Source organism: Trachymyrmex septentrionalis, unplaced genomic scaffold, assembly GCF_001594115.1.
Source record: "Trachymyrmex septentrionalis isolate Tsep2-gDNA-1 unplaced genomic scaffold, Tsep1.0 scaffold87, whole genome shotgun sequence".
Lineage (NCBI taxonomy): Eukaryota > Metazoa > Arthropoda > Insecta > Hymenoptera > Formicidae > Trachymyrmex > Trachymyrmex septentrionalis.
In genome coordinates this window covers 3206660-3220171 of record NW_017306059.1, presented here as the reverse complement: position 1 = coordinate 3220171, position 13512 = coordinate 3206660, and the positions used below count along the sequence as shown (strand labels likewise).

General features: G+C 32.8%; 3 protein-coding genes across 5 annotated transcripts; 1 reads left to right on the top strand and 2 right to left on the bottom strand.

Moving 5' to 3' along the window:
- The first annotated feature begins 194 nt into the window (after positions 1-194).
- On the top strand, positions 195-3984 carry LOC108755289 (mismatch repair endonuclease PMS2). 2 transcript variants are annotated; one of them, XM_018498210.1, is made up of 6 exons: positions 195-358; positions 449-547; positions 943-1102; positions 1541-2736; positions 3130-3379; positions 3538-3984. In XM_018498210.1, the coding sequence occupies exons 2-6, from the start codon at positions 461-463 to the stop codon at positions 3861-3863; spliced, it is 2019 nt and encodes a 672-aa protein (XP_018353712.1). In that variant the 5' UTR covers positions 195-358; positions 449-460; the 3' UTR covers positions 3864-3984. The 2 variants fall into 2 exon arrangements, with proteins under 2 accessions (XP_018353712.1, XP_018353711.1); XM_018498209.1 differs by having other exon boundaries at positions 195-362.
- Positions 3985-4100: 116 nt separating this feature from the next.
- LOC108755314 (glutamate-rich WD repeat-containing protein 1) lies at positions 4101-6403 on the bottom strand. The gene is made up of 4 exons (XM_018498238.1): positions 6272-6403; positions 5591-6109; positions 5099-5500; positions 4101-4599 (listed from the first exon to the last, which is right to left on the bottom strand). Exons 2-4 carry the CDS (start codon positions 6091-6093, stop codon positions 4110-4112), a joined length of 1395 nt encoding a protein of 464 aa, XP_018353740.1. The 5' UTR covers positions 6094-6109; positions 6272-6403; the 3' UTR covers positions 4101-4109.
- A 301-nt stretch (positions 6404-6704) lies between these two features.
- LOC108755302 (diphosphoinositol polyphosphate phosphohydrolase 1) lies at positions 6705-9628 on the bottom strand. 2 transcript variants are annotated; one of them, XM_018498225.1, is made up of 3 exons: positions 8936-9628; positions 8565-8720; positions 6705-7837 (listed from the first exon to the last, which is right to left on the bottom strand). In XM_018498225.1, the coding sequence occupies exons 1-3, from the start codon at positions 9113-9115 to the stop codon at positions 7541-7543; spliced, it is 633 nt and encodes a 210-aa protein (XP_018353727.1). In that variant the 5' UTR covers positions 9116-9628; the 3' UTR covers positions 6705-7540. The 2 variants fall into 2 exon arrangements, with proteins under 2 accessions (XP_018353727.1, XP_018353725.1); XM_018498223.1 differs by having other exon boundaries at positions 8550-8720; positions 8936-9626.
- Between the last annotated feature and the right edge of the window lie 3884 nt (positions 9629-13512).

Here is a 13512-nt window from a genome sequence, read left to right as displayed (position 1 = left end):
ATTAAGTAATTAAAATTATTATATATAATAATAGCATATTTATAAAATTATTTGAGAATATTTTTTTTTTAATATTCATATGTCATAACTTTGTGTATAATTTAAAAAATTTTATTGTAAATTCCTTTTCATCATCTACATAGAACGCGTAAATGCGCAAACCATGAATACCATGATTAATTTGCCAACACACGCATAGACATAGGAAGGAAGACGTAGGTCTTTTTACTTAAAGTTCTTGCACGCGTAGGTTCATTTTTCTTCCTTTTCTTTCCATGTTGGAAAAAAAAGAGAAAAAAGATGAACCTGTGCAAATTCTGCTAGAAAAAACAAGTCTAAGGTTGGACACATGGTGGTGGTGGGTGCGCATATTTCGAGTGATTTCGAGTTCATAATTACTAGCACAATTTTGTGGTATTAATATTCATGACGCTAAACATATGTGCAGACAAGATAAACTATGGATGAACCTGTTGCAACGACTGAAAAATCGAAGAAGATAGAAGCTATAAACAGAGAAACGATCCATCATATCTGTTCTGGTCAGGTAAGGTTAAGAAAATTAATATGTAAAAGGAACATAAGTAAATGTAAGCATAAAAACATACAATATGATACAATTTCTTCTTATTATTATTATACAATTTATTATTTATACAACTTATTTATATTTTTATTATTGTGCAATTTCCTTAATTATATATTTATTATTCAATTGTAGTTGTAAAGCAATACTGTCCAAGATTTGTAACTCTAGGGTTTAATTTGATGTATATTAATATTCATATTTATTATCTTTCTTCTTGTATCTACCTTTATTAAGAAAAAGAAAAGCAGCAGTCATGAACATTAATAAATCTTGGATAGCATTGTTGTAAAGTAATGTCTCTTATAAGAAAAGAAATACTATATACTATATACTATATACAAATATTTTATTAGGTGGTGCTTGATCTTGCGATTGCAATTAAAGAGTTAGTGGAAAACAGTTTGGACAGTAGTGCTACAGTGATTGATGTTAAACTTACTGATTATGGTAAAACTTGCATTAGTGTCAATGACAATGGCAGTGGCGTTTTGGAACAAGACTTTGAAGGCTTAGGTAGACCTATAATTATCAATAGTTGAAATAATACATTTACTTCATCTTAACAGAAATTAGTTTAGTTTAGAATTTAATTAAAAATTAGTCTTCTATTAAAGGAATTAAAGATATAAAAAAAAAAATTATAAATATAAGTAACAGCGTTGCAATTGGTGCATAAATTAAATTCTACAGAATTATAGTAGTAATATATTATAGTATTAATTATAAGTAAAAATATAAATCATTTAATAATGTTTAAATTCTTCTTCAAGTTATTCTCAGGTTACAGTTGGGGTGATTTGATTTAAGGTGTTATTAACATTCAATTATAGTGATGTTATTTATATTTGCTATTTTTCCTCTTAATATTTTAATATTATGAATCATATATAACTTATGTGTGTAGATTGAAGATAATTTTTAATACAGTAATCTTTTTTTTTCTTTCATCAGGCTTAAAACATCACACCTCAAAGCTTCGAGAATTCACAGACTTGATTGAAGTAAATACATTTGGCTTCCGTGGCGAAGCATTGAGCTCATTGTGTGCCTTGTCCGAATTGAGCATCGTCACCAGACATGCATCGAATGAACATGGTTTTAAATTAGAATTCGACCGGAACGGTGTGCTCACAAAGAAGGAACCATGTGCCAGAGAAAAAGGTACCACGATACACGTGAAGAATATATTCAAAAATCTACCTGTGAGAGCGAAGGAATTTCAGAAGAATCTGAAGAAAGAATATGCACGCGCTATTCAAGTCTTGTACAGTTACTGCTTAGTATCCACCAGTGTTAAGATTACATGTTCCAATTTGATATCAGGCAAATTGCCCAAACTTATCGTGGCCACTAGGAACACCGACGATGTACTGAGCAATGTCAATTCTGTGTTTGGCAAGAAGTCTCTGGACGGAATCGTTAAACTCGAATTACAACCTCCGGATGAAACAATATTGCAAGAATACAATTTGCCCAATGACATTACAGTAGATTTCGATTGGGAGTGTTACGTGAGCACTTGCAGCCACGCAATCGGACGTTCCTCACCCGATCGACAATTTTTTTATGTGAACGGTCGACCGTGTGATCTCGCGAAGGTCAGTAAACTGATCAATAGTGTGTATCATAAATATAACAATAAACAGTATCCGTTTGTCTTTTTTAATTTAAAATTAGACCGGCAATGCGCCGACGTTAATGTTACTCCTGATAAGAGGACAATATTTGTTACGCAAGAACGCCTTATATTAGCGATACTGAAATTCAGTTTAACAGTAAAATGGGACAAACTGCAAGGGAATTTTACAGTTAAGGCTTTAACAGAGTTAAATTTTGGCTTGAAAAGGACAATCTCGTCTAGTCACACGCAACCGCCAGCTAAAAGATTACAAGTATCACCTTCGGTATCACATATTGTGAAAGAAAGTGATATTCAAAGTAATATCAAATCAATGAAAAAGCCTGTAGATACAGAAATGGTGATAAGTATAATAACGATAAAAGAAAAATTAAACGAAAAAGTAAATATTGCTAGAATGCCTGCCAGTACATCTAAAAGAATAAAATATAGAGTACAAATGGAAGCTAATCAAGGCGAAGCTGAAAAAGAATTGCAAAAAGAATTGACAAAAGATTCATTTGGCAAGGTTAGTAATTTATATAATTTTTATTAGATAATTTTTTATTATATATATCGCTTATTTGTTTTAATAATATAACTCAAAAATTATCATTTTAGAATTGTACTTAAAAAAAATGAAAAAAAGAAAGTATATATTTTTAAAATATATGTATATATACTTTTATTCCCCTACAATCAATTATTACATCAAAAAATTAATATTACAAAATTGTAATGATTCAAATTTATTTTCTAAAAAAAACTTTGCTCTTTGAGTTGTGTCGTTATTGTAGCAAATATGAGCGCGATATGTAATATATTTCATTATTAAATACAATTATTAAATATAATTTATTGTGTAAAGTATTAATATTGAAATTTTATACATTTATGTTTTGAACTTAGAAATCTTTTATAGATGGAGATAATAGGTCAGTTTAATCTTGGTTTCATAATAGCTCGCTTGGAGGATGATTTATTTATTATCGACCAACATGCCACTGATGAAAAATTTCGATTCGAGAAACTCAGTAATGAAACGAAGCTGAAAACCCAGAAGCTTATTGTACCAAAATCACTAAATTTCTCCGCATTGAATGAAACGATACTTATAGAACATCAGCAAATGTTCGAAAATAATGGATTTACTTTTAATATCAATGAGCAAGGCATGTATTCAATTCTCATAATTTTTATTGTCACTATTAGTTCTATTGATTTTTTTATAAGTCGTTTTTTAAAAAAATATTAGCAAAATGTAAAAAAGCGATGGAATATTAAGCTTTACAATTTTTTACATCATGCAACTTTTTTTTACAACTTTTAGCTGAACCTAGCAAAAAAATAGAATTAATAGGAATGCCTGTTAGTGGTTATTGGCAGTTTGGTCAAGAGGACATTGAGGAATTAGTATTCCTCATTAGAGAAGCAGGCAATGAAAACATGGATAAGCATATATATCGTCCGAGTCGTGTCAAGCAAATGTTAGCGTCCAGAGCGTGTCGCAGCGCAGTCATGATTGGTACAGCGTTAAACTTCAGCGAGATGCAGAGACTAATAACGCAAATGGCACAAATGCAGAACCCGTGGAGTTGTCCACATGGGAGGCCTACTATAAGACACCTGTTGTCCTTATTACTAATAAACAAATAATCCGTAATGTTTTAACGAACGTATTTCGTGAAAACATTACGGATTGTATTTAGAATAATACAAGCAAATAATTCATTATAGTCCATCTTTAAAATATTGATTATCAAAATTAAAAAATTACATAAATAGGAATAAAAATTAATTTAAGAAACAAAGATCTTGTAGATATATTTTACATAATATATTGTTTTTCACAGACTTTTAAAAATATATTCTTTTATATATTATCCTAGAGAGTGTGATATATTATATACTAATTGTACGGAATATATTGAATCCTGAATGTGCGGTCGATATTATAGTTCCTGGACATTGCGGGTGCCAATGCAATTCTTTGATATCTGACTGACCCTGATGTATGAACAGTAGTTGTGGCGGTAATTTAGCTAACACACTGTCTTGAGGTTCTTCTGTGTGATCTGCTTCTACCGACAAATCCCATTGAGCGATCTGATCGTCAGCTCCGCCGGAAGCAAACACTGTGGTTTCAGTAGGATGCCATTCTACGGTAGTGACTGGCGCAGTGTGCTGCTTAAAAGTAGCAACCGGACTTGCACCGTTAGGTCCAAATTGTCGCAAATCCCATACGCAGAGCATCCCGTCGTCTCCACCTGATACTATAAACTGACTTTCCTTTAGATTCCAGGAGATAACGTTGATATCAGCCGTGTGAGTGCCAGATGCTGTCAACATGCACGCATTCTGTGGACTTACTCGCATGTCCCAAATCTTTATGCTGGAATAAAATAATTTTCATAATAATTTGTGAAGCAATAATATTTAATTCTCAATTTTATTCACAAGAAAGATACAGTCGACTTGTCTGGATTTCAATTTCTTTCAAAATAAGTGTTTATGACATCATATAGACTAATGGATAATTTTTGAGCTGAGGTGTATCAAAGATGCTTCTGCATAAACACAAGTTTTACTTAAGTTACCATAGCTGAAAAACTATCCTTATTGAGCTTTGAGTCTATATTTTGTTCATTATAAGCTATATATTATATGAAAACTTGTTTAATGAATTTTCCATTTTATAATTAAATAATATAGGGTTTCTTTATATAGTAAACAAATATTACGAACAAGGTCCATTCAATAAAACGCTTAGACAACTTATTTTTTATATAGATTCACCATGTTAAAAGAAGTAAAAATCTGTAATGAATTAACTGTCCTCTCCTTGTCAATAATATAAGAAAGCACATAAATATTTTATAGAAAATACAAACCTTCTGTCTACGGAACACGATGCCAGAACGTTCTTTTCACTTGGCGACCACTGCAAATCTTCCACGCTGTGTGGAGCATGTGAATTGTATGGCCTTTGGTCTATGTGCCAGGATGCGCCACTGTTATCAATTCGCCATATGTGAATGTTACCTTTGCAATCACCAGATGCTAGAGTACCAGGTTCTAAGCGGTTCCAATCAAGGCCAAATCCTTCAGATAGATGTCCTTTAAATGTATACAATGGTTTAATATCTGCACTTGCTTTATCACACTTGTTACGATATGCAGTCAGCAAGCTGGGATTTTCAACTGCATTCAACTGTTCTTGTAAATTCCAGATATTTACACGTCCCAGTTCACTCCAGCTGGCAGCTAGAATTCCTCCACCAATTTTTGTACATCTGTAAACATTATAAAGAAAAATATATGCAAATATATATTCCACAGTCTTCAATTATCAATGTGATGTGACTTTTCTATAGAATATTTACCTCACTCTATTAATGCACCCTTGATGTTTGATAGGAGCAACACTCATGACTGGCTTACTCTCATCATCTTCGTCTTCTGAATCGCTTGATTCACTTTCTGAATCATCAGAATGCTTATTACCACGTAAATTGGACATTTTCATGACAAGGAGATTATTAACGTGCGTCCTGGCAGCTTGTGTCCCAGCGACTATGTACATGTTTAAGGGATAACTCTCTCTGGAATTACCCAAATCATCTGGTATCACGTCGAAGCTGAGGCATGGTGCTCCAGATTGTGCGTGATGCAACAATTTATACGCCGACTTATCCACAGTAAGTTCCTCTCCTTCTTGTAGAGCTTGTCCTGGAAGATATACTTGCGATTTGGTTTCTGTTTGACTTTCGTTTGTATTATCGCCTTCCATAGACTCGTCGCTGCTCTCGCTGCTTTTGTCTTCGTTCCCGACGTCTTCCATTGGTTCTTCTTTCATTTTCTCAGATATGTCAAAATATACAGGCATGTAAACGCAGTGATAACTGCAATGATGAATTGTTTAATTTATTATAACACATTTAGAAAAATTTTTATTGAAATTCTGATGCCTGTGTCATGCACCCTAACCTTAAAGATTGTTAATCAAAATATTACGATCGAAAAACTATATTAACTAAACATATTTCTAATTAAGTTATACTTACTTCAAAAAAACGTTACGGTTATTTTTTTATTTAAATATTTTTCTTTTTAAATATAAAATTTAATAAATTGACTTCATCCGCGTTACAAAATGACTACACAGCCACATGGGATCTTTCATTTCTGCGCATGCTCATTATATATTTGCTACAAGGCTAGTATGATACAAATAGTGCTGATAGTTCCCCGAACGCATAGCCGATGTATATCTGACTTCCATTTGTTTGTACTTAATTTTTAGTCACTTTAAAAAAAAATCGAAAAAAATGCTGTTTAAAAAACAAAACTAAAGTGTTAAAAATGAGACAAGTATATTTAAATTTTAAAAGAATGTAAAAAAAAAAAATATAAAATCTAATATCGTGCGCTAGGATGTATGTAAGAGAATTAAATAAAAATATATAATTATTTAAATTGTAAAAATTTAATGTCTCATATTAGTCTGCTACAAAAGTTATTCACTTTCTCCTTAGATCCTTTCCTTCCACAGAAATCTAGAAAACCTAAGCTATACAAATTTGTCATCACAAAGTATCGCAAAAAAATAAATACAGAAAATTATAAATATCTAAAGTCATACGTTATTCGAGAAACTTAAGCTGTTAACAATGAAATATTAATAAAGCTATGTTATATCTGCAAAAATTTGAGTTTTTTTTTTACTACAGACAGAGGGTATAGAGCAGCAGCTCTGTGTTGCGCGCATCTTATTCGCAGAAATCATTACAAAATTTATTCAAGAAGTTAATATACAAAGTACATAATTTATCGTCTGTATATTAACAAGTATAACGCAACTTTTCCGCTTCGCCTTGACAAAATGTAGAAAAAGTTCGCGCAGCAGTATAGCCAGGATATGCGATACATGGAAAAGGATCACGTGTATGGCATTCTACGTATATTAGGCACAAAACACTAAATAATAATGACAATAAAATAATTGACTTAATCACTCTTCTCGCGCGTTCGATAAAAAAAGGTCATATCAGAAATGAAAATATGATTACAAAAAAGAAAAGATGCTCCTTCACGAACCGATTTATCAACAATCTAAGACTAAACGTGATAATAATCGTAGTAATTAACCTAAGGATATAATGATAAAGATAAGCACATAGATAATATCAATTTATATATATAAAACACAACAGTAGAGTTGCATAGTGAATTCCCTTAAGGGAAGAAGGGAGAAGTAACAGCGAGTTTTTGCTCGGAGAGAATCCATGGCGATCGAATTTTGGATTAAAAAACGGGTTTAATCCACGACGATATTAGCTGTGTTCGCTCAAATGGGTATTGTTACTAGAGTTATTCATTAGTTCGATAGACGCCATCGTGGAGTGCGAATGATTGGACAGCTGAGAGGTGGGATTATGTCGTGGATTGGTATTGTGGAGGCTGTGTAGGTAAGAGCGCTGGACGGGCTTGTGTTGACCAAGCTGCAGCAGGGCCTCTGGTATGGTGAACCATTTTCGTTTCCGGCCGATAGCGCGCGAATCTTCCCACTCCGGCAGCTCCTCGGTCACCCGCATAACCCATACTTCCGTTCGGTGTTTGTGCTCTGTGTTCTGTAAAAAGAAAGCCATGTGAAATGGGAGAATCTGTCTTATCAGCACCATTACTATCTTGCTTGGGATCAACGGTCTCGAAATCAACAAACCGAATGATTGAAGATTCTGTTCGCATTGGTTTAAATCATCAAAAATTTTTAACTTAAAATACAATAAATATATATTCGAGTTGAAGAGAGAGAGAAAAAGTGCAATGCAAACAAACTACAGCTGTGTTCAACAAAAAAAAAGCAACTTTGCAACCGTTGTAAGATTCTCTAATATGATTAGTTTATATATTTAAATCCAGTAAGGAACTAAGAGTAAAACCATTAAAGAATTTTAAATAATTTACAATAATTGGAAAACTCTTTTTTGCTGAGCACAATCATTTTTTAACATAATTTGTTATTACATCTGTTCTTTTTTACCTAAACTTCTTATACTGTTGACAACTTTTCCTTTTTTCTTCAACGTGAAGAGAAAAGGAGAAAGATAAACAAAGCAAGAAGTTCAGTTAAAAAAAAACAGGCTTTTCGGCTTAATTATTTGCTGAATCGAAATAAACCAATCATATTAAAGAATCTTACAACAGTTACAAAGTTGTTCTTGTTTTTTAAACGCAGCTAATGATTTAGTTATGTATGGAGCACAGTACATTAATAAAAATAAAAATAAAAGAAACATAATAATATATGAAGGATTATAACATAATATCTGTGTGGCATACATCACGGGTTATAACCTCAAATGTGCCAAGACAACGGCCTAACTGTCCTAAAACACCAGCCTCCTCCCGAACCTCGCGAAGAGCAGTGACCGCTGGTTCCTCCTCGGGTTCGACGCCGCCGCCTGGTACTATCCAACTGTCGGGTCTTCGACTGGATGTAACTAGTAATACCTGTAAGAATTTACAATATATGTGAGACTTCATACGAGAAGAAGAGAGTTCAACTTATTTATTGACCTCGACGAAACAAGTCCAGGTTGATCAACGATCGGATAAAAGATCGATTCTTGGAGAGAAAAGTAAAATTAGCCGGGTTCAAGCATGGCACTTGCAACGATCGCATGCCGGCAAAGATACAGGTGGCTGCCATCTGCCAGCTGGCTTACCTCGTCTTCGAGATCGCTCTTGACGCAGATACAGGCGGCCCTACGTCTGTAGCCCTCCGAGTCATACATGCGAATCGAATTCGCCTTCTCCTTCACCATGTTGTTATTGTTGTTATTGATGTTGTTGTTGTTGTAATTGTACCGTGAATACCCTCTCCTCAGATCTTTTCGTGAATTCATAAATAATCGTCAAACGGCCCGACAGGCCATCCTGTGCATCCGTGTCGTCCTAACGTTGCTCGTAGCCGACATATTATCGACATCGAGTCCACTTTACCGTACGTAAAACGCGTAAGCGGCCCGAATTCACGTGTAGACGGTAGCTGCGGTAGATGCGCTGCCACCCGTATCAAGCCCGATGCACGTCCTTCCGCTCGCAACGACGAAACGCGTCTGCCGCCACCGATCTGAGCCACCCGCGCGGTAACCCACGAACAAAAACCCGATCCTCGCCGGACGCTCGCTATAACCTCCAAAGCACCCCGAGGCTACCGCACCGACCAACCACAATCCGTCGTACGACGTTTCCCCTCTCCCCACCAATGCGCTTACGATAACCAATCAATCTTATTCGATCCCCAGGATTTCTATATCTTTAATCTGTCCATAGATTTATTCGCTGTTATTTGTAATCCCCAAAAATGTTTGCACTTAAAATAAAGATAAATATACATATATATTCGGATATTGAAGAGAGAGAAAATAAAGGTACCGTCTTTTCTTCTCTTCTCTTCAATAGAGAGAGAAAAAGAGGAAAGATGTATGGGGTGCAAGAAGTTCAGTTAAAAAGAACAGATCTACTAATTTTTTCACACGGAATGCATGGCGGAGGATCTTCACACACACACAAGGAGTGAAAACTGATATTTAATAGAAGTACAATTTAGAGGCGCTTTATGATCATTTTATTGGCTGACTGAAATTTTAAGACCACTCATAATTATAGATTTGAAACGCTTTTAAATATGGGATCTTATTCTTGAAAAATGTATATTTCTCGAAAATAAGACCCTATATTTAATATTACAGTACTGAAATGTTTCATACTATCTGGATTTTTATGTCACAATTGTTTAGATTCAACAAAAAATGAACATAATTTTTTATTGTTTAAGGATTTAATTATAGCATTTTAATGAAAGGGATAAATGCATTTAATAGAAGCACGTGTTTTCCAAAACTTTCAATCGAACGTTGAATCTACAGGTAATGGTTCGTAATTCGAACTTTCTAGTAATAAAAAATAGATATTAAGATAGATTAAAATTTTAATGCGTATTTTTCCATTATGAATCTAATTGAATAAAGAAATTTCTTTTTATTTAATTAGATTCTATTGGATTCAACTGGATTGGGAAACTTTCTCAAGCATTTTCTACTCAGAATTTTAAATTGAGCAATATTTACCATTCACAGAAAAAGCTAATATTATTTTTAGATTGAAGAGTATAGAAATATGATTCATACAATTTCTATAAATAAATAAAAATTACATTTGAATTGAAGAAAAGGATTTATTTTAATGCTTTGGGAATGCTTATTTCTGAATACATTTCAATCTATATTTCAATCCATTCTCATTTACTAGGTTTGGGCGAAAAAATATCGCATATGAAAATATATAAAAGTCTATAATATATAGATTTTTCTATTATTTTCCACCATGGTTTTTCATGTGAAACAGATTATGAATCATTTCTTGTGAACTCGTCGTTTTGCTGGAATTTTTGGAAAATACGTGCTTCTATTGGATGTATTTATTGTTGTCATATTAAATGCGATAATTAAATTTTTAATTAATAAAAAAATATGTTTACTTTTGACGAATTTAAACAATCATAATAGAAATCCAGATAGTATAGAACATTCCAACGCTGCTGCAATATTGTTAGAATTGGCTAGAATTGCTACCTGAGAGTCGATCATAAAACTTTTCTTAGAGCGGAAACGTAAAAAGTTTTTTGTATGTTTTAGATAAAAGTACATATACATATACATACATACACATTTTCACTTTTCACTTTTTTTCTAAAGAAACAGTTGACCCATTCTAGGTATGTGGAAATCCATATAAAAGACCTTTACAAAGAAAAAAAAGTAATTTGACTTCAGGTAGTACAAAACATTTTAGCAATTCTGGGAATGTAGAGATGCAATTAAAAAGGCTTTAGGTTGAAAAAATTTAGATACATCAGTCATTCAAAATAATAAAAATCGCGAATTTTTAATTGCTCTATGTAACTTATTAAATGCTATTTCTAATTTATATTTACATTGAACGTTCCATGCTTAATTATTAGCGTAATATGAATTATCATATATGCTGCATCAACGACCACGTTTCTCTACTAAGTTTTAATTAAAATTTAATGATTAATTTGAATTTTTTAATTCAATTATTATATTTCAGTGCTAGATAATTTTGTAAATTATTTTCGAATTTCAAGAATATTGATGGATTAATTATTAATATCGACTCGATATCAGTAATCATGATAAATGGTCAAAATTCTACTCTGATATCACAGATGTGTATGATAATTTGAAGAAAAAATAAAAATCTATATCAAACTGAAATTATACATCTTATGTTGTTTTAAGTAAGTTTGTAGAAGATGTCTTTGTCTCTGAATTATAAATGGAATCGAATGGAATTTCCTAAGAGCAGTAGAGGTAAGAAAAAGCCAGATCCTACACAAAATATCCCTACAAGATTCATTATAACACGACTTTTTGTTTAAAACAGTCTTACGATGCTTCATATAGATGTTTCGAAATCTTTCTGATGAAATACTTACTTAAGAACAAAAAATAATATAATAGGATAGAATTTCCTGACACAGCAAATAAAGAAAGTAAAATATCTCTATGATGATTCATCAAATATATATGATATATAATGTTTACATATTTATGTAATGAATAATGTATCCATTTTTAGTTTTGAAAGAAATTGAAAGAAATTTACAATAGGCAAAAACAACGGAGTTGGTACTTGTAGTAATCATCTGAAAAGAATGTTTACGAATTTATCTTCAAGTTATATAATATATTCATGAATAAATGTTTAAACGATCAAATCTTAATCTTTTATAAATCATACATGAATTTTGTTTAAACAAAGCTTCATTTCATCTAATCTAATGCTAAAACAAAACATTATTTTATTTCGATCTAACATTTAAAAAAATATTGTTCAACTTAACTTTTAATAAAGCAAAATTAGGCTATATGGTCGAAGAATAAAAATTATCAAGTCTTCGTGTAATAATCATTCACAATATCTACCATAATTACCATGATCGCACGATTCGTGTTTCTGCTCGCACATAAAATAAAATCAGCTTCTAAAATTAAACGTCTCATAAATCGAACATAGCTTATAAACTATATATTTAAGTCAATAGTGTCGTACATACAAATGGTTCATTACAACCTGTGTGTGTCCACAGTTACAATCCTGCAAGTTTAGGCTTCCACCGCCGTCCACCGCATTTCATTCTCTTTATTCTACGGAGCTAGATTAGACGCATTCTTTCGCGCTCTCATGTTTTGTTTGACGACAATCGTTATTGTTATAATCCCTCAAGTAGAGGAATTCCGTACCGTACATCTTAAATCAACAAAAAGTATTACAATGTAATTATTGTGAGACGACACGGTTCAATAAAAGTTCTTGTCCCAAGAACTAAGGGTCTTTTTCGACAAATTCTTTAAACGATCTCGAGTTTATTTTTATCTAAAAGTATAATACAGTTGTCGAATGACTAAAAATTAGGGATATCTGGCAAAGTTTCAAACAGAAAAAATATGAAGTTTTAAAATGAATAAAAATATGAATAAAGCTTTAGCAGAATTGTAATTTAAAACTCGCCAATTAATATTAAAAGTTGGATACGTTGGTTCAGCATTTCGTAGAAAATAAAAGGCATAGACATAAGAACGTACATAAAAAAATCTATCATTATATTTCGTGTTTCTTGAATAATAAAACAGGTATCGTTGATTCTGTTTATTATTTTAGTTGCAGCACCTTGCTACCGCCTTCGAATACACACATGTATAATGCCTCCTTTTTTTTCGATACAGCAAGTAAGAAGGTATGTACAACTAAGATATGAACAGATTCGCAATACGGAATACCGCTACCGAGATCGAGAGCGAGGCAAGCACGTGCGATGCATGAGTGTGTCGCGATCTTCGACGCGCACTACATATGCAACGCACGTGCTCCTTGCGTTTCGTCGTTCGCCGCGCCGTAGGATGCATGCGATCTATTTGCGTCCCTCATTGCGCGCGATTACCTTCCGCTTTCTTCCCCGCATTCCGTCTTTATAAAATCGTCGCATACAACGAGCCTTACACATATCGTAAAATCGATAAATGACCAGCCGCGAGACGCAATCCTCGTCCTCGATTAGTAACAAAATACAAAGAAAAATTTTCCTGCAATATTGTTGTTGCTATTACCGATATCGCATCTTTATTACATCCTCTTCCATCTTTTTTTCTTTATTTTTTTATTTCTTTACGAAATCGAGCTTGTCGTCTCTACGGCCACTTACCTCTCACATAGC

Excerpts from the sequence above, each read along its gene's own strand:
- LOC108755302 (XM_018498223.1), bottom strand. The coding sequence starts at position 9,115 with ATGAATTCACGAAAAGATCTGAGGAGAGGGTATTCACGGTACAATTAC. Across the intron at positions 8,721-8,935 it reads AGAGCGATCTCGAAGACGAG|GTATTACTAGTTACATCCAG; the intron begins GTAAGCCAGCTG and ends AAATTCTTACAG. Across the intron at positions 7,838-8,549 it reads TTGAGGTTATAACCCGTGAT|AACACAGAGCACAAACACCG; the intron begins GTATGCCACACA and ends TTCTTTTTACAG.
- LOC108755289 (XM_018498210.1), top strand. The coding sequence starts at position 461 with ATGGATGAACCTGTTGCAACGACTGAAAAATCGAAGAAGATAGAAGCT. Across the intron at positions 548-942 it reads ATCATATCTGTTCTGGTCAG|GTGGTGCTTGATCTTGCGAT; the intron begins GTAAGGTTAAGA and ends ATATTTTATTAG. Across the intron at positions 1,103-1,540 it reads ACAAGACTTTGAAGGCTTAG|GCTTAAAACATCACACCTCA; the intron begins GTAGACCTATAA and ends TTCTTTCATCAG.
- LOC108755314 (XM_018498238.1), bottom strand. The coding sequence starts at position 6,093 with ATGCCTGTATATTTTGACATATCTGAGAAAATGAAAGAAGAACCAATG. Across the intron at positions 5,501-5,590 it reads GGGTGCATTAATAGAGTGAG|ATGTACAAAAATTGGTGGAG; the intron begins GTAAATATTCTA and ends TAATGTTTACAG. Across the intron at positions 4,600-5,098 it reads TCGTGTTCCGTAGACAGAAG|CATAAAGATTTGGGACATGC; the intron begins GTTTGTATTTTC and ends ATTTTATTCCAG.